This window comes from Ostrinia nubilalis, chromosome 11 (assembly GCF_963855985.1).
Source record: "Ostrinia nubilalis chromosome 11, ilOstNubi1.1, whole genome shotgun sequence".
Classification (NCBI taxonomy): Eukaryota; Metazoa; Arthropoda; class Insecta; order Lepidoptera; family Crambidae; genus Ostrinia; species Ostrinia nubilalis.
In genome coordinates this window covers 2347409-2368736 of record NC_087098.1, presented here as the reverse complement: position 1 = coordinate 2368736, position 21328 = coordinate 2347409, and the positions used below count along the sequence as shown (strand labels likewise).

Sequence of the window (21328 nt, the reverse complement as noted above, 5' to 3'; positions counted from 1 at the left end):
TAAAATGAAGACTCGTCTTACGATTTAAAAATTAACTTACAAAAATGATCATGATCCAATATGGCGAAGGGTCTTAAGGCATAACCAATCGACAAATATCGACAGCAAAAAAAAGCGGCTAAAACTTCCAGTTTCCCACCAAACTCCGTGGACACTATCTGGCAAAACATTAGTACTGATTAATCAACAGATAATGCCTCAAGTTAGTACGGCTGTAAACAATCAGCGATTGCCATCCTTTGCCGATACTAATGGTTAATAAATCCCAGAGTCGGAAGATTTACAATTTCCGCGGTATGAATGTAAGGAGCGGTGCACATTGGCGGAGGATTGGTGAAGGTAGTGTTATAAGAACTGATTATTAATATTGTTAATTGGTTTCAGTTAAAAATAATACTTTGGCGAGTACAAAAATCTAGAGGTCTTTACTATTGTAATCTTACTTTTGTCAGTCTATTGCATGTTGTTTACTACGAGTATTTAGGATTCCGATTACATTTTATGTATAACTTAGATTGTTATCGTTTTGGTCTGAAAGTGCACATCATGACATGCTATCATATACATATCATTTTAAATTTGTTTTAAGCAAATCAGAATTTTGGTTTATTTTGAAAGTTTTTATTTTATTTTCTTTAACCATTTTTAAAAGGTGCTGACGGGAATACCTAGGAGTCTAGGACTTGCTTAATTAAGCAATGTAGCATCAAGCAATTGCAATAAGTGCTATTTCGTAACAATTTATGTTCAGATACGGTATTTACGTTGTTACTGATTCAGAGTACAGTAATCAATTTTTGTCCCTGTTCCCACAGTTGCAGGAACGGCAATTGCGGATAGACCTTGTAAGTCATATTTCAAATATTATCTCCGCTCCGCTACCGTCGATGTAGACCCGCCCTAACACGGCAGGGGGTAGGAAATGAGGGGGGGAATGTTTGGAGCCCACTAATCGGAAAACTTGCTGATTCGGGAGCGGCTCTTAATATATTACTGTCGGACATAATGATACAGAAACGCACTTCGCCTGTATTTTCGGGAGGTGTTAATTGATAGGTGAAATCACTTTAATCGTGCGTGAACGTATGTAATATTAACGGTAAATATAATACGTGTTTGCGGTATTTTGGTAAAAGTTTACGTGATAATGTGTTGTCTTTGCTTACAAGACCGGTCTTCGGTCCCGGTATACATGAAAATAATAATATTTAACAGTGAAAGAATGTTTGAATTCAGACTGGAATATTTTTACGTTTTAGATAAAAAAATTAAGTTGAAAATGGATGAAACACGAAAGCTCAGACAGTTCAACTGATTTTATGATATTAAAACAGCTTCTAAAAAAGTGATTTTTGGTAAAGTACTTAATAGGATGTAAGTAGGATAATATATCAAATGTAGTTAAACTATTGTTCTTTTTACCCAACTGCGCCAGAAGGAGGGTTATTAGATTCTGATTTCAGGTTTAAGACTTTTTACTTACACGATGTTTAGCCCAACGTGTTGTAGTCTGTTCGTTCGTTCGTTTCAGCCGAAAGACGTCCACTGCTGGACAAAGGCCTCCCCCAAGGATTTCCACAAAGACCGGTCCTGCGCCGCTCGCATCCAGGCGCCTCCCGCGACCTTCACCAGATCGTCGGTCCACCTAGTGGGGCCTGCCCACGCTACGTCTTCCGGCTCGTGGTCGCCACTCAAGAAATTTCCTGCCCCAGCGGCCGTCAGCTCTACGAGCTATGTGCCCTGCCCACTAGTGCCCACTGCCACTTGATTTTAGCGATTCTGCGGGCTATGTCAGTCACTCTAGTTCTCCTACGGATCTCCTCATTTCTGATTCGATCACTGTGGTCTGTACGTGTACACAAACATTTTAATTTCTTTGTAACATGATTACAGTCAAACTCAATATAATCACACGTACAATCGTGTACAACCGTATAATGGCCGACAGCGCTCCATTCCGATGTTTTGTTTTAATTAGACAATGCAATTAACATTTAGCTAATTGCCGAGTAAATTATACCTATTCGCATTGAAATGGCGTGTCTGGTTCGCGTGCATTTTGAATACGCTGTCTTTGGAATTAATAGCTTTGCTTTGATAAATGTGCCGGCGTGCTGGAGGGATTAGGGACTCTATGTTAGTTGTAATAAGGTAGATAAGCATGTAGGAGTGAATGTACAAGTAGGCTCGCCACGAATTTAGTTTTCGGGCCTACGAATATTATTTATGGACAAAGTTTGATGGCTGTGAAGGCTGACAGCGCCCTACCGAAGGTGATGGCCCGAATTGGGTGCAGATTATAACGAATGCGGTGTTTTATTTCGGAACTATTATTCATTGTGTCGCTGTACCTATCATGGTAGACGTAGACTGTACTTTGACACGACACTGGTGTGTCACGTGATAAGTTTTTTTTTAACTAAAATGTAGAGTCTACTAAATACATTGTGTAATTCATATAAAAATGTTCGCGATGATACCCGTGTTTCTCTATTTTCAACCGACTTCAAAAAAAGGAGGAGGTTCTCAATTCGACCCGAATGTTTTTTAATTAAAATGTAGTCGCATAATACTTTTAATATAGTGAAAAGAATAAAAAATATTCACCAAACAATTTAAATAATTTCATGCTTAAGAAGTTACTAGTACAGAAACGAATACCTAGAAGATGGAATATAAAATATAATAGTAAAAAAATATTGTAGGCTTATCAAATATCTGCTCCAAATAAGAAAATAAATTCCACAAAATTAACCATTCTACTAAACATTTCAAATAGTTTTCTGGAAAAATGATATTCCACCGACGTCGCCTCATATTTAAATACCTAAAACAGTAAGAAAACATCTCGCCATGGCGTCTATCATTACAACATTTACGAGAAATATGGCCTCCAAGTGAATGTAGTCCGGATTGGACGAGCAGGGGACATATTTTATCTCGTGAATAGTAATATTATGTACCGTTTGATACCATACGCAGACGGGTTAGTGTTATAGATGCCATCGAATACTTAAAGAAATGAAGAACTTTGTTTCTAGATATGTATTCTAATATCGTAATCATCGTCATGTCATTTAGCCTCTATTGCAACACCCACCATTTGTGATTAACTAAATAAAAATAAAAAATAAAATAAAAAAAACTCACATGGAAGATTTGGCCCACTGGCCAGACGGGTTGAGTAGGTTTAATAAAATACAAGTTTTTATTTTAGGGCACTAACCGCTCCCCGAGTTATCTAGTAGAGATAGGTTCTTAGAGATAACCCCTTCTAAATTGTGCCATTCCACTTGTTGTGTCCTTCTTGCCGATTGTCAAAATTTTGTGTAATGTATAAATGTGAGTATCTTTCTATTTTGTAAGGAACAACTTGATTAGCCGTTTTGGTAGTGGTTGCTTTCAGTGTGAAAAAAAAAAATACTGACAGGGATCATAGGGTATTTTTAAACGTTTATAAAATAAAGAAAACGTGGGCAGATAATTATAAGTTAGGCTATTATACGATTTATGTTCTTCCCCAGTCAAATAATATTGGCTTAGAACTCAATTAATCAGGTTATATCATTTGTTGTTGATCATACGAGTAAGTTCATCGTAATTTTACATTTTTCTATAGAACGTGGGTCCTTCAGATGTGGCTTCTTTAAGTCAAGTGGTCTGCAAACAAGATATTCTGCTCTGGGTGGACATTGATGAATGGAGGAGATACGGGAGTGCTGTTTATGTATGTAGCTTCTGACCTTTGGAAAAAGGGAGCACTATGTGATGGATATTCACTGACAAATAACGTAAAGGACTAATCCCATTGCAAGTTCTGTACAGACAGGATCTAAAGTTTGACTGGGAGATGTACAACGTGTCAAAGTCAAAAATGACTATTTGTATGGACTATTAAATAGTTTTAACAAAATCTTCAAGGGTTTCGAGAGAAAATATTAAAATGAAAGACTAATAAAAAAAACTTAATTTTGCTCTACAATGGAGCTTTTACATGTCTCATACTCTTTTTGCCCTACCAGCTTTGAGATTAAAATCTTTGAGTACAGGAAATGTCAAAATAGGTCTTTAAATATTAAAATTTAATGTTTAATTTGTCTATCACTCTCATTGCATTCTAGAACTATCTCTATCACTAACTTTTAAGGCTGGGTTGCACCATCTTACTTTAATTTTAACAAACGTCAAGTCTGTCAAAATGCATACAAATACACCGGTTATGGTTATAATAGTCACGGTTAAAATAAGGTTAAAATGTCTAGGCCGTCCAGCTTGGATAATAACTCGTAGCTCCGTCCCAAAGACTTTGGGAGGACACCGTCAGGTTTTAGTGAGTAGGCCCTGCCCATCTGGCAGGGAGAGCCTCACATATCCCACTGGTTCCCCCGGGCCAGTGGGTATGCAATTTCATGCATTTCCTGACGAAAAAAAAGTTATTGAATTATTTTTAATTTGTTTATTTTTAGTAAAAACAATAACTGCGTCGTTAACTAAATTAACCTTAATAGGTTCATGTAATCATTCAACTATCTCTACTCCACACAAAGTACAGTCGACAAAAACATTCATCGCAGTATATCTTTTCGCGCCGTATCCCCGGTACGGTCAGCAGCGTCAAGTTAAATGTGACGTACAAAACGGATAGTGCCGCGTACAGGGTTGCCAGGGCCCCGATTACGCTAAAAATGTTCATCTTCAACGTGCCCGGACGACGAACGAACATCAGCTGTTTTGACAAATCCGTATCGCGGTGTCGTTTTGACAGCTAGTTGAAACGAAGAATAGATGCAAACGTAAAGCTAAATATCTCATGTGACAATGAAAATACTAGGAAGGTACGTCCATTACCGTGATACCGAATTTGCACCTCAGCTGGAATGAAAAACGGAGTGCAACTGGAGAAGAAGATATTGGAGACGTTAAAAATTAGCGTAATCGGGGCACAGGTCCAAAAGCACAAAAGCCGGACTCGGTGCTGTGTACGGACATTTACCCTAAAAGCCGGACATTCATGGTCGTACCCCCCGCCTCGGCTTGAATTCGCGGATATTTTTTTTGTACTCGATGCCCTAAGCATTTGATGTAGGTTAATCCGGCTTTACATGAAACAATAGGTGTATTTATGTTAGCCAGTTCCTACTACGTTATTTAAAAATATGCCTAAAAATGCCGGACAGGCCGGACGAGACAATTTTGGCCGGACACGTCCCTAAAAAGCTAAACATGTCCGCCTAAATCCGGACACCTGACAACCCTAGCCGGGTACGGTATGCAGACAAAACCTTACTACGCGGTATTTGTCATCACACCAACGCTGTCAGCTTTTTTGAATGGACACTTTGTATGAAAAATGATGGGCTATCTTTATATCTTTTGGTGGATAGAAGGGAATGTGAGGTCTTTATTACGTTGGTGATGATGTAAAAGTGTATTATGATGTTTGACAAATCATGCAAATGATGCTTTTATGTACTTAACATTATAGATATTCTCCATAGTTAGTTGTTTTTAGGAAATAACACTTTCTTTAATTGACAAGTGTACGTATACATGCTTAACCTGTTTTGAAAATTCATCTTAAAATACACAACAATTTACAACTACTGAAGGATAAATTAAAGGTATCTTTACATCTCAAGATGTCTCATAAACTTTATGTAGTTTTAATGAAAATAGTAAGACACGGGTCTTAACGCGACGTTTATTAATGAGTTACATTATGTACTCACGGCTTGACGTTTCGGCTGCGATGCTGCAGATGGATGCAAAAATTTTATGTAGTTTTGTAATAAATTATTGACTATTGAAACTCAAATAAGTCTCCAAGGCTCCAATAACCAAACGGCTTTACATTATGTTTATTGTAAACATCGAGCCATTCTTCATAGGCGAGCTAACAGATGGTACCGCGCGTCCGGCGGACAATGCCGTGACGAATGCGCGCGCGTCCGGCGTCCGGCCATCGCTCAGCGCGTCCGACACGCCGTTTCGCGCGGTACGTGTCCGAAACGCGGTTTACACTGTAAGACTTTTATTTGCTGAGGTAAGAGCTGGCTAGACGTACAAATTCTTGTCAAATCATTCAAGATAATTATTTAATAAGTTTATTGAAAAAAGCTCTTTTCCTTTCCTGTGTGTAACTTAACATCTACGCGTAGCTTGAGTTTCGAATTAACAACAAGGAATTATTCATATGTTACACGTTAACATGTGTCTCGTGGGTGTAATTTTTCTACATAATAAAATTGGAATGTATGATACATTCCAATAGAGAGTTACAATTCCGAATGAGGATAGATTAGCAGAACAAGATATCGCCCACAAAAATCTTCCCGAATTTTATACGGTGTAGAAAAGTCAAAATGTAATGGACTTCACATTTACCACGAAATTTAAAATCGCACCGTGTAAACGCCGCTCGGTGGGCCATTTCAGCGCTGAATAGCCGAACCGTCCCGTTAATAACTTGCAAGTTTTTGCCGCGTACATCATGTGTAATGTCCGCTTATCGCCGTTATAGATGGACGTGTTATTCATTGGAGTGGACGAGACAAAAAAGGTGTGTACACCGCCAGCAATAAAGAACTGAAATAAAGCTACGAAAAATGTTGGTCCTTTTCAAGGCGAGAGTGAATAGGCACTTACAGGGCATATATGTATGTACCATCCTAGACTGCATCTCACTTAACATCAAGTGCGATTGTGGTCAAATAACTGCCATGTTGTGCATAAAAAAAGGTCCGTTTTCACTGAAAACAAGTGTCGTAGCCTTCGCCACGGCATTTGCTGAGTCGGGACACTCAGTGCAGTGGGCATTGCGATTAGGTGGAACTGCTCAGATTACTCTTGTTTTTTTTTCTTTATTACAATGGACATCACACCAAGACATATAGGTACATATAGACATAACAGTGGCACATCCTACTAATATTATACGAGTAAATGTGAAAGTTTGGATGTCTGGATGTTTGTTACTCTTTCACGCAAAAATAACTGAACGGATTTTGATGAAACTTTACAGTATTATTGTTTATAACCCAGAATAACATATAGGCAATTTATGACGATCTGTGACAAACTAAAATTCACGCTGGTGAAGCAGCGGGTAAAAGCTAGTTAAACTATACAAGTAATCACTAGTGTAATGTAAAGCAAACAATTAATAGCTCCATAGTTAAATATTTACTTTAAATCACGTATCACGCGTTCAAGACAATACTGTTTATTTAATGTATGAGTGTGAGTAATTGAGATTATCAGCGCTTATCAGAGCTTATCCGGCCTGATTGACGGGGTCGATGACCGATACGGGAACAATTATGTTTTTCAACAATGTGGTACCCGAACTATAGTCGTAAGTAGTAAGTAATACTATAGTATTAGTACTAGTTTTTTTTGCGTCGTTAGATTATAAAACGACTACCAGTCTTCTTCTAAATTAGTTTATAGGTTCTAAAGTAAAGTTCTAAAGTTGATCTAAAGGTAGTGTTACACTTCATTACAAATCTGATACACTAAGGCTGGGTTGCACCATCTTACATTAACTTTGACAAACTTCAAAAATCTGTCAAAGTCCATACAAATAGCACTGGTTATTGTCATTGTTACGGTTAAAATAAGACGGCGCAACTCAGCTTTAAATGTCAACAGGTGAATTTAGTAGATAGAATTCATTTTTTTTACGACGCAATAAACTTTACGGTTGTGTTTAAGTCTTAGCAAAATTACTAAAACTTAAACTGTAAAGCCTTGATTTTACGGGTATTCTGAGGCTGGGCTGCACCATCTTATAACTTTGACAAACGTCGAAAATCTGTCAAACTCCATACAAAAAACACCGGTTATCGTCAAAGTTACGGTAAAAGTTAGGTGGTGCAACTCAGCCTAAGAAAGTTATTAAAATAAGGAATACAAAATATGCCCGTTACATAAGCCAGCCAGTTTGTACACTCGCCCTAACATTACATCAACACTACTCGCGATTTACACCGCGCTGACAAAGCGCATTCCATTACCTCTGAAAGCACACGGAGCTTAAAAAAGCCCAGCCGTAGCTTTCGCTCGGAAATACTTCCTGGGGGGCGGCGGGACCGGAAACGGCGCCGACCGGATGCGCGAACCCTTTGCTCTTTGTTTATCGAAGGTTTCTCGCTAAGTCCGCGGTCATAGCGCGTCAACTCATTAACTTTGATGCTGATGGTGCTTTGGTTAATCTCTCGTACTGCGTAGAACTGATAGCTGTCGGAACGGCGAGTTTAGTAGGTTATTGTGTGATTTACTAATCATAGTTTATAAGACCTTTGTTTACACTTTTATGGGCTATGCCTGAAATAAATACTTTTTATTTATATTTAAAGTTGAGAACGCGAATTGGCTTGTGCTAATTAAAAGCACGGGGCGTCTCATGTACGAATGTATACCAATGTTTCACTGTCAACCTTTGAGTAAGGGTTGACAGAAAACATTGGTATGTGACATACAATAAATAATTTGAATTTGATTAAGAAGCCTTCCAGCTTGATGGAGCGACTGCATACGCAAGAAATAGTCGAGGTTCTGGCAGGTTTTGGCTTTGGAAAAGGCTCAGTAGTGGATTGAAGCTTATAAAGATGACAACAGCAATTACTGAGGGTATACCTCTTGTTTAAAAAATAGTTATTGTCACTACTTCATAGTCGGTAAGACACTTTGCAAATAAAAATATTTATTTAACGATAAAAAACCCACTCCTATAACAATAAAAATGCATTGAATTTAAGACCACCATCTGGTATAGCCACTTCAGTTAAAACCAGTATAATAATATACATGAAATTACCGTTGAATTTATTCATAAAAGGCAGTAGTAGCCTTGGTGTGTCAACAGCCTTACCCACCGGAACCGGAAGCTGGCTGTGACAGCGAGCAGTACAAGGGTTGTTTTGCTCCTTCAAAATTGGGAAAGTCGACCGGCCAAGAAAGTTCGTTTAGCGTTTTGAAGTTCCTTCTTTATAGAGAAAGCTCATTTAATTAAAACTGGAGATAAATACGCTCGAACATCGAAATGATCATTCGTTGATTAGTTCGCAACTTTTACAATTACGATGCTTTTTATTTCGCAGTCGTTGAGTGTGAAACGACCTACCCAAATGTACTGGGAGTTTAGATTGATCCTTGCTTTGCATTACTTAATTTAATTGAGGAAATGATGCCGTATAAATTGATAAGTACACAAGGAAAACTTAATGCTATAAGACATTCTCTACTTGCTTTTTTTTCTTGTCGTGTCGACAACAATCCTATACAGTATCAGCTCAAAATTCAACTACAAGAGTGGCGTTGTCAATAGCATACGTTAAGGCTGGGTTGCACCATCTTACTTTGACTTTAACAAACGTCACAAATCTGACAAACTCCATACAAAAAACACCGGTTATTGTTTTTGTTTGTTGTTCTGAATAAAATAAAATAAAAATAAATAAAATAGGATGGTGCAACTTAGCCTAAGGTAGATTTCTACCTGCTAACTTTTAGTTAGGAAAGATAAACAGTCTGTTCTTTTGATTGGCGCTAAGATAAAGTTCAATTGTCCTTCAAAATTCCGTATAAAGTAACTTAGATAATTTCGAGCTTTCTTTGAATCGCTAAACTTCATATAATAACAACATTGTTGAATTCAAACACCTACCCATTTTGTTAACTTCTATTCTAAAGAAAGGATAACACGTCTCTTGACACCTTTGTACATACAAGTCGCTGTAAAAGTAAAAGCACTTACCTTTATAAATCTTTTGGCTTTTGTTAATAATCCTAATGTAGTGTGTCGTGACGCTTCGGGTCCTAGTGGCACCATGTCCTTTAATTTCTCCAAGCAGCATCTGAGGTGTGCTCTCCTGTAACAAAAGAGAAAACAAATAAGACAAACGAAAGTGAAATTTTTTGCGAATATTTTTCCGTGCGATATCAGCTGTCTGAGGCTCGCAATACTGCAATAGTTTATACTGCGGCACCATCGAGCTACGCGGATCGCTCGCTTATCATGTCGGATAGCCTACTGAAGGAAGCCATGTAAAAAATGTATTTTTCTTTGACTAACTAAAGTTAAAGTTCGTTCGTTTTTTCGAAGTCAATTTTTTTACTGATTCGTGATCAGAATAAGCTACTTAATCAACTCCCTAAATATGGCGAGTATTGAAATCAACACCCTGTACTATGCATGTATGTATGTATGTATGCTTAGAGACAGCACCCTAGACCAAACAATTTTGGTTGTCCAATTAGCACCTTTATCAGTACTTATTGTTGTTAGTTTCCACAGCGTTTGTCTCACTGGGCTATCGATTGTACATAGAATATAAAATACTTCAAATAAAAATAAATAAGGCCCGTAAAGAGTACAACAAAAAATATACTTAGGCTGGGTTGCACCATCTTGCTGTAACTTTGACAAACGTCAATCTGTCAAACTCCATTCAAAAACACCGGTTATCGTTAGCTTAGGCGCAGACCATCAACTTTTAGTTGACCGATAGTTGGGCCCGATTTTAATTTGTATGAAGAATCGGCCGATACCAAATCGGTGTAATGTGCGCATTTCTATACATGCCCATACTGATTAACTGCCCGACCAAACTATCGGCCGACAAAAAATCGGTGGTCTGCGCCTAGGCTATCGTTACCGTCAAAGTAACAAAGAGTATAACAAAAATGACACCTACATTCAAAGGGTTTCAATTACCCAATTCAACCTCTCATTTTCCATTAAATTATAGCAAAATTATGTTTGCTAAACTGTCCTTTCTCTTTGTAACCGTCTCCGCACCAATAATAGCATGTACCCTCGAATGGAAAGCAAACAGTTCTCAGTTCATGCGAAGTATAAATTGTTTGGAATTAGCGCGACCAGTCGGAGCTGGCGCGTGCGCTAACAAAGCTTATTTGATCGCGCTACTATCGATACTCGATTGGATTGTAAGATACTTTCGTTCGAGAAAGAAGGATCTTTCTTAAAGTAACTGTAACTTTGGAGTGAAATTTCGTAAGTGGGTGAAGGCGTCACATCATAAAAGTAGGTCTATGATGCGCGCCGCGATACACGTTTATCACGTCATTTTATCGATTTTTCGCGATAAGCCCATTTGTCGTCTAAAATAGATAGGTAAGATTTTATCACGGCGCGCATCCCAGTCCGGCAGGCCCCAGTTTAACTCCCTGACTATACGCCTTGTTGCGGATAATTTTCATAGTTATGAGCCTTCTAGAACCATAATACCATTTTCTCAATTCTCAAATTCATAATTATTCTCGATTTGCGAAAATACGTTTTTTGACTCCATAGCATCAGTTTGTATTTCAGTCATTTAAATTAATGTAATAAGACTATGTTTTTTTCTTTTACATCTTTTAAATCATAGTAAGGGCCCCACAAATGAAGAATGTTCACTAATTTTGTTTTTTAGCTTTCTGTATTCTCTGTTAAAAATAAAAAATATACGTGAAAGAATTATTTCGATACGTCAATTAGTTTCCAAGATATTGAATTTTAAAAGTGCGGGCGGCGGCCGGCCCGCCATTTTATGCGCGTGACGTCATATTACAACGACTGGCTCATATTTGTATGGGTGGAATCTTGCAAACTGAATTAAGACCCACTTCCAGGCAACCGATTAAGCTGAAATTTCGCAAACACATGTGATTTGGATGACCATGCAATATTATGATGACATGGAGCTGATCTGATGATGGAGCTGGAAGGTGGCCATAGGAACTCTATAATAAAACGACTTAAATGCATCGAGTTTGGGCTCGTTCGTTTTGTATTGATGAGTATTTTAATTCTATATAGTAATCGGGGTCTAATGATGGAGCTGGAAGGTAATTCGCAATAAAACGACACAATCGCATCAAGTTTGGGTTTGGTTCAATTTTAATTTCTGTGATGGGTCTGGGTGTTAATATGTATAATAAGTTTGTATTTACAAAAAAAAAATTATTTAAGTATGTTTATATCCGTTTTCTAGTGAACGGACGCTGTGAATGTACGTCACACGGGATCACGTGACCGTCGGCGGGACTCAATATTTAAGCGAACTTTGAATGCCTATAAAATCATAACTACTGGGTATTTTTGAATGAAATAAAAACTAATGTATTTGTAAATGTAAAAGCTTAACTGTAACATAGGTTTCAAGTGATTTTGCATACCTAGTAACATTCTCAATTGCGGCGAGGCATTCCGTTTGTGCTGAGGCGGAGCGTGCCGCGGGTAGTTCTGAAATACGACGGCGCCGCGCCAATTACACTTACAGCGCTGCCGCCTCTGGGGGGCTGTTTGCGGGTAGTACGCAGCTAGCCGATATACTGGCCGCTGGCAGAAAGCATTTCGCGTGGCGTGGCGTGTCGAATTTATACGCGCGTCGTCGCAAGCTCACGGTATAATGGCCTCTGGCAGCATCAAGTTTGGCGTAGCGTGACGTATCTATACGCGCGCCGTGGCATGCTTATGATATACTGGATTCTGGCAGAAAGCATTTGACGTGGCGTAGCGTGACGTATTTATACACGCGTCGTGGCATTCTCACGGTCGTCTCAAAGGGACAAGTTATTATTGTGTCATATTATAACAGATATTAGTGCTTGAACGATAGTTTCAGTTGTCACAATTAGTGTTTTGTATTTCAATATAGTGAAACTTAAAAGCATTTCTGTTGTTGCGTAAGATAACTTACGAGTATTCGTCGCAGTATATCCAAAAATGAAATTAGCAGTAAAAATGTGCGATACCAGAAGTATATTTCTTATCTTGTTTTACTGCCTTCCCCAGGCAGCGTCGCGTATCTAAAAACGCTATATCTGTATCGCACTTGTTAACGAAAGTGCTCATAACTCGTGCTATTATCACCTCTCTAATAACCGTGACATATGGCTACATAAACCGACCGAATTGCCTTTATCGCCACTATATGTGATTACTGCGCAATGTACGACTTCGGTTTTTGATTGGATTATGGCGATATAGGTTGTTTTTTCAGTGGTTAGCAACAGCGATGATCTAAGTAGAAGTTTGACCAAGTGTAAATATTTAGGTACTCCTTTCCCAATGAAAGCTACATTTATAATTAATCACATTGTAGTCTAGGTCTCTTTATATCGAACATTAGCTTTGCGCCATCACTCGAGCATTGAGAAAAGGCTTCATCCCTTAGCCCACCCCATCATCATCATCATTTCAGCCATAGGACGTCTATTGCTGAACTTAGGCCTCCTCCAATGCTTTCCATGTTGATCGATTGGTAGCGGCCTGCATCCAGCGCTTCCCTGCTACCTTTATGATGTCATCGGTCATCCCATAGCCCACCCCATAGCCCACCCCATTTAAGTATATAACTAAAAAGTGATTAAAGTTCTTCTTTGACCAATAGGTAACATACAAGTTTGGCAATTGATAATATTAAATTTAAATTTATCAATTTCGTAAAGATCGAGCGTCAAGCAAGCCTAGACCTCTCTAGAAGGCTCTATGCCTACCTACTACTAACTACCTAGAATGTGTAATAACGCCCCAGAATCAACCCTGAAGATAAGCCAAACAATACGCCTAATCCAGACAAAAACAAACACAACTATCGCGTATCGTCCAATAAAACACCCACACTCCTGTAATGCCCTCTCAGCGAATGTACCTCCGAAGCTACATTTGGTACAAATTGCTAATTTATCGTCCGGTGCCTCGGACACTCGGACAGAGGAAAATAATAACCGGGAGGGCCTAATGCACGACATTTATATTAGATTATTTTTGGACGATAAATGATGGGGATGTAATTTATGTGGGGAAAATAAGTGTGATGCTGTTTTTGTCGTAAAAAGCAGTAAAGTCCTTTGTGTAGTATTGACTTAAAAGTACTTTTTTTATAGATACTTAGTAATCAAGAAAAATACTTATTGCGGCATCATATGTAGATTAGGTGCTATTTTAAAACCAAAATCCAACAAAAATTTCTTAGCGTTAAGAGTGGCTTCGCAAACGAAATTATAAATAACTTGAACTAGCTCAGACGGAAGAGCAGTCGCCGGCAAGCGAAAGGTTATGCTATATACGCTTTAGGCAGTTCGAATCATGGTCTGATGTATCATTTCTATATACGAATTCTGTTTCCAAACTCAGTCTAATTTACCAACTAGTAAGTAACCTAGTAATAATAAGTATAATTTGATTTCACACATACCGAATCTGGCGTTAGGTATCTTTATCAAAATAAACAAATAATAATTCTAGCTCTATCGTATTGCGAACGAAAAGGTATTCCCTAGGTTATATCACTATTTTATGAGTACAAATTCGTTATATTATTCCGTTAGAAGTAGTATTTCTTGTAGAAACCGGGCGCAGATGTTAGGCGGCCGATATCCGCCGGAAGTAGATCCGCTGAAGCCTGAACTACAGTTCGGCCTTGAATTATACAATATGGCCTGGTGGTTCGCTTGTCGTACAGCACCAGCTGCGCCGGTTGCGGGTTCAAATTCCACCGCAAGTAAATGATACAGCATTTACTTCCGTAAATAGTAGTTAGAAAGTTTTTTTATCAACTAAATGCGTACCTAACCTTCCTCTACAGTCACTCTATCTATTAAAAAAACCGGTCAAGTGCGAGTCGGGCTCGCACACCGAGGGTTCCGCCGTACAAACGTAGCGGTTTACAATTTATGACGTATTAAGGCCGGGTAGCAGAGAAAATGGCGAAAATGAGGTTTTCATTTTTCATTTTTGAGGTACTAAACAGTAAAATTAAAGGCTAAGATTTCTATTGGGCATAGTTGAGGGTATTTTCTAGGGCTATTAACGGATGGAAACACGATTTGATGAAGTTGACTCGATAGAATAAATTCCCAAAGTTACCTCTATTCGTTTTCTAATTATGGTTTTATTTTTAAAATAAGCGATTTGAGATTCTAAATCTTTTACTAAACTAAAGTTCAGAAATAACTTGAGGGCTTTTAACGGATGGAATTTTTATATTGCGTCTTATTTAGTTACTATGTTAAAAAATGTGGAAAAAATAGTCCATGACGGCTTGGACAATCTCAATCAGTCGCGCGGTGGCGCTTACGGAGGACGGACGCGTGTCAGTTTTTTGGACGTGACAGTTCGCGATTTGTCAATATTTTTGACAATGATGACTTTGATGAGTCACAGTATAATAATATCAGTGTTACTGGAGAAAGCTAAAATATTTGATAATTAAGAATTATCAATTTTGTCTACCTATTGAAATTTAAATCGTTCGCATCCTTTTAAACGAAGACACTACTCATGATACATAGTAAATTCCATAAATATGAGACAAAACCAATGAGTTAAAATTACATATTAATAGTACCTACATACAATCGTCTTACACCTATTAGAAGAGCACACTGATACAAATAAATAATAAAAAATTAGGTCAGAGGGTCAAATATAGGGGCAGCTGCACGTCACTGAAAGACGATTCTGTTTACTTGGCATCTGGGCTGGAGAACATGAACCCTTGTTTACAGATGCAGATGTAAATGGAGTTATAACTGGAAAAAAATTACATGAAATGTTTAACAGAAATCAGTTAAAAGACACATACATGGAATACCAAAAAGGTTGCGGAGGGAAAGCTACCTATTATAAACTAGCGGCCGCCCGCGACTTCGTTCGCGTGGACCTCGTTTTACCCCCGTTAGATATCATGTTGATATATGGCGTTTCACGGCTTCCCCCGAACGAATATTTACGAACGTCATACAGTAGTTTGTCAAGCGCTGTAGATTTTAACCAATGACGATAGGTAGATGGCGCTTTTTACACGTCTTATTTATTTATTGAAATTTATTTGTCAGATATCGTCATAAGTTAGCCTATATGTATTTTAGTCTGGGTTATAAACAATAATACTGTAAAGTTTCAACAAAATCCGTTCAGTAGTTTTTGCGTGAAAGAGTAACAAACACCCAGACATCCAGACATCATGACATCCAAACTTTCGCCTTTATAATATTAGTAGGATAGGATATTTAACAATCCAAACTTATATTTACTATTTAGCATTTACTTACAGTAAATATTAGTTTGGATTGTGAAATATTTAAAATAAAAAAAAGAATAAAACAAAATAGGGTTTCTTACCTATCTTTATCTAATTTATAAAGAGGTAAAGTTTGTTGTGTGTTTGTATATTTGTTAAATTGTAAGGGGTAATCTCGGGATCTGCTAAACCCATTTTAAAAAATCTTTCACCAATAGAAAGCCACATTATATCTGAGTGTAATAGGTTATATCAAAACCGAAAAATTCTACGCGGGCGAAGCGGCGGGCGGAAAGCTAGTTTATTTATAATTATGTAAGAGAATAATTATTTACGTCGAAGTCAAACATTATTTATTTGTGTGGACCTATATCAACGAGAGATTAAAAGGCGTCAAATATTTCAAGAAAAAAAAACTATCCTAAAGCTAAATTTTGCTCTCATGGAGACTTTACCTACTCTGACAAATCAAGACTTAAAGAAGAAACTAATAATAAAACTATTTAAATGAAATAAACTGTCCTAACTATTTAAATGAAAAGCTTGATCGGGTACAACACCTCAAGTTATTTTAGAACTTGATTTCATTAAAAGACTCTGAATATCAAATCGCTTAGGTATCTAAAGTCAAACGATTCTGAAATGTCAAGTGGCATAAAGTTGGGACTAATAAATAAGATAACCCATTAAGATAGTAGCGCCCTTCTGTCAATGACATACCTGGCACGATAGAGCATTGGACAACTAATAAAAATGCTTTGTCCTAAATGACTGACGGATATCGTAGAGACCTGAAAGTTGGAAAGTGTGTTCTTTGTATGACGTAGGCATCTGATTTTCCGAAATGGGGTCATGAAATGAAGGGGGTGAAAAAAGGGGGCAAAGTTTGTATGGGACAAAGTGATTCTTTGGTTCAATCTATTTGAAATTTTGCTTAACAATTCCTTAATATTATAATTCATGACAAACGTGTAAAAGGGGTAAAAAGTTATTTAGGGAGTCATTTGCTTCGAAGTTGATATCAATACTAGATACTTACTGCTTTTGATTTAATTACTTTTTATTTTTACAAGTGTTTGAAAACTCCATGTCAGATTGCAATCAATGTCAAGTGAAATCTCAAATTGAAATGTCTCAATCTCAATGAGGAGACTCTGTATTTATTCCTAGAATTCCCCTAACACCGTCAAATTACCCTTTCGAATTCAAGACAGTGCAGTTTCTCATCAAAATCTGCTTCGTAATGAGTATAAACAAAGCTCAAAGTCAAACTCTAGCGACCTCTGCATAAACTCCCATGAGTGCTCAGAGCGGGTGCCTGCGGCAGGTAACCGCGTGTGGTGCTTATAGTGATTTTCGATACAGAGCCCCGTACATACGTTATACATAAATTATGGAAGACTCAGACCAATACAAACAAATATGTAGGTATGCAATTTTAGTATGATATTTTTATTTATTAATAAACAAAAAGACTGAAATTGATGTGTGTATTGATGTCTGACCGTGTTTACCGTGGCAGTTATATTTTATATTTATTCGATTCTAAAATATATTCCCAAAAATTCTGAAAGTTGTTTTAATTTGTATCACTTGGATATTTTGATTTGTATTAGAAAGTGCTGTGAGTGTGACGCTTGAACGGAAGGAAGTCAACCTAACCTAACCAATTGCGTATTTTTATACTGTGTAGCCGCGAGAGCTCTTTAGCGCGCTGTCTTCGGCGAAGTATTGCGCGCGCAGATTTTGACAGCGCGAAATACCTACTTTAGCAGAAATACCAAGCCTTAAATCAAATTACTTACTTGATTCCGTTGCGAGTAGTGGCGAATTTCAAAATATGCGGTATGATTATTCTTTATTTATTTATTTTTCCTATATTTGCATTATAGGTAGGTACCTACCTCAGCGTTTTGAATTTTTGCGTTGATTTAGAATTTCTCACAGTTTAGAGGCAATTAGATTTAAGAAGTGTTTGATATGAATTTCAACTTTAATATCTCTACGCGTTCATGTGAAAAAGGGTAGGTAGTAAGTTTATAATTATTAAAAAAATATTTTATGTCATGTAAGCAAAAATAATATTTTAAATTTTATATAACTTCAAATTTAACATTTTCGCAATTTTTCCTTTATCTGTACTATATAACGTTGCTTCGTGCCGAATTTCAAGATTCTGAGTTCACAGGAAGTACCTTGTAGGTTTTGATTCCCTAGCGTGTGACGGAAATTCGTCTAAGGTGTCGGTATAAACTGCTGTATCTTTTGATCGCGTTAACTTAGAAGTTTCATTTTTTTACTTCTTAAAGGGACAATAGATCTAGGTATTTGGTATAAATTTCAATTTGATACCTTTATTCGTTCGTGAGAAATAAGGTAGTAAGTTTCATTTTATTAAAATATTTTTATTATATTATATAACTAAAAAAATGTAATTTTCGCAATTTTTCCTATATTTGCATTATATGACAATGCTTTATGCCAAATTTCAAGATTCTGAGTTTACGGGAAGTATCCTGTAGGTTTTGATTCCTTTGCGAGTGTCGAAAATTTGTTGAAAATATCGACATAATCGGCTGTATCTTTTGATTGGCTTGGCTTAGAAGTTTGATATTTTCACAGCTTAAAGGGACAATAGACCTGAGTATTTCATGTGAATTTCAGCTTGATACGTTCACGCGTTCTTGAGATAAAGGGTCTTGACAGACGGACGGACGGACAACAAAGTGATCCTATAAGGGTTCCGTTTTTTCCTTATGAGGTACGGAACCCTAAAAACCGCATCAAAATCCATTGCGTAGTAAAAGATCAAAGCATACATAGGGACAGACAGCGGAAAGCGACTTTGTTTTATACTATCTATACTTAATATTATAAAGCTGAAGAGTTTGTTTGTTTGTTTGTTTACTTGAACGCGCTAATCTCAGGAACTACTGGTCCGATTTGAAAAATTCTTTCAGTGTTAGAAAGCTCATTTATCGAGGAAGGCTATAGGCTATATACCATCACGATACGAGTAATAGGAGCAGAGCAACAATGAAAAATGATGCAAAAACGGGTTTTCACGCGAACGAAGTCGCGGGCACAGCTAGTGTAGTGATAAGTCTTGGATTTAATCTGTAAGCTCAGATTCAAATTGATGTCATTGCAAGGTTGCCGAAAATAGACTATAGTTAAAATGATATCCACTTAAAATATCTCATTTCATTCCATTTCACATACTCAAGCGAGCTTTCCAAAGCTTTCCTAATGTCAACCGGTTATTTTACCGGTTACTAACCGGTTGCCAAGGCCGAGCCGTCATGCTGAACGATAAATGTAGTAGGAATATGATTTCCACGCTCCATTTGACTGAATTCACTTATATGATAGGAATTGCCTGATATAAGTTATGCTGAAACGATTTATTATGTTTCGATATTTATTAAATGTTGCTTGGTTGTACTATTTTGTGGGCGCTATAGGCGTCTGACATGATTCTCCTCGGATCGATTTCGTAATGCGACGTTTGAAGAACAGAATTTTATAGTAATGGGAGGATCAGAGGTCGAATTGTGTAAAGCAATCGTTATTATCGTTCTAGGCATAATATTCCTAATATTCATGCCAAAATCAGTCGTCACTTGCAGGATTTGAAAGCATTGGCAAAAAATTTGTTGTTAAAAGTCATTAATCACTTCTAGATAATTCAATCTCATTCCTATATGTATAACTTCGTATCTTTAATCATTCTTTTACATACACAAACATTAAAGACACCAATAAAACATCGTATTAGGATTCCCTTAATGCGTATAAACATAGTGGTCTACGCACACAAATTCAGCACGAATAAACTATGACGGCTTGGGAGCCATTACGTGTTTACCGCCTCCACAAATAGGTGAAATTATATCGCCGGGCTCTGGAAGCACTTTACGTTTAATAAAACAGAATATGAGACAGATAAAAAGATGGTTCGCTGATGTTGTATTTTTAGACTGGGAACACTTTGTGTTCCATTAAGATAAAGTTAGTTTGTAGAAATGATATTGACTTGAAATAAGTATCACATTGTAACGCCCGTATTCACAAACGATGCTTGCTTAAGTGAAGCAGCAAATCGAACGCACAGCGTTGAATAGAGCTCTGTGTTTGTGTGTCACCGTGTGAGTCCACGCGCACTGTGAGACTTCATAGTAATGTTTGTGAATACGTGCGTTAGTGTGGAAGCTAGCAAAATTGATAAACTTAGAGAGAGCTTAACAGCCAATTAAAAAGTAAATGTTATTGCGAATTTGAAGTCTTTTCGTTACTTTTGTGTACTGCCTTCGTGCTTGCCGTCCCTTTTTCTAGGACAGCGGAAAATACCCGTCATTAAAAACATCGATTCATTGGTAAGTGTCAGAAGTATGTGGCATAAATTGAGGTATATTTTGATACTGTTGACATATAAGCTTTCTTTACGCGTTTTTAAAGAATTGACTCTTGACTGCCAGACACTGATAACAAAAATTGGTACGAAAATAATTACATTTATTTTATTTTATCCAACCGGGTAACATGGAAAGCATTGGGGGAGGCCTATGTTTAGCAGTGGACGTCCTATGGATGAGATGATGATGATAATTTTATTTTATTAACAACAATCATATCTCTAACATTAAAGGTTACCCGAATGCGATAGAAAAGATTATTATATTGTTTGTTTGTAAGTTTATAGAAAGATCTAGTATTTACGGAATCATAAAACTCATTTATATCTGTAAATAGGCTTTAAAAAAGCACTTTTACACGTCCCAGTATTAATCCAACCACTGCTTCAGGACAATAAATGGGCCAGTGCTGAGAATCATGAGACTGTCAACTCTGTTTGTAATCTTTGGTATTCGCGTAGCTCTTTTGTTACTAATTCATAGATACATCTCACCACGTCAAATTTCCTCAGAATCTAACTATAATCTCTATATAGCTCAACACGCAATATATCCCGAAGTATGACAAGATTGACAAGCCCGCCATTAGCCGTTTATCGTGATGTGACAAATAAATGACATACGTGACGACCCCCGCTTCCAATCTTGGAGATGGATGCTTCGATTTGTTTTATAGCGTTCGCGCTTTGGCACACGACGTGATTTAGACTTGTGTGTTTTTGTATCACGGCCTCTGTATGTACAGTATCAAGATATACACAGCGGCTTATGTACTTGTAAAAGACGTCATTTTACAATATAAATGCTGTAAATAAGTAAGTGGGATCATGCAAAGGAACTCATTAATTTATTTATTTATTTATTTTATTTATTTAATTA

At 37.3% G+C, this 21328-nt stretch overlaps 1 protein-coding gene across 2 annotated transcripts in view; it reads right to left on the bottom strand.

Annotated features, from left to right (window-relative positions):
• The window catches only part of LOC135076061 (max dimerization protein 4-like), a 417394-nt gene that overhangs the window by 67925 nt on the left and 328141 nt on the right, over positions 1–21328 (bottom strand). For both annotated transcript variants that reach the window (XM_063970517.1, XM_063970516.1), the window contains exon 4: positions 9758–9872. In XM_063970517.1, the coding sequence (XP_063826587.1) occupies positions 9758–9872 (115 nt within the window). The remainder of the gene's footprint in view (positions 1–9757; positions 9873–21328) is intronic.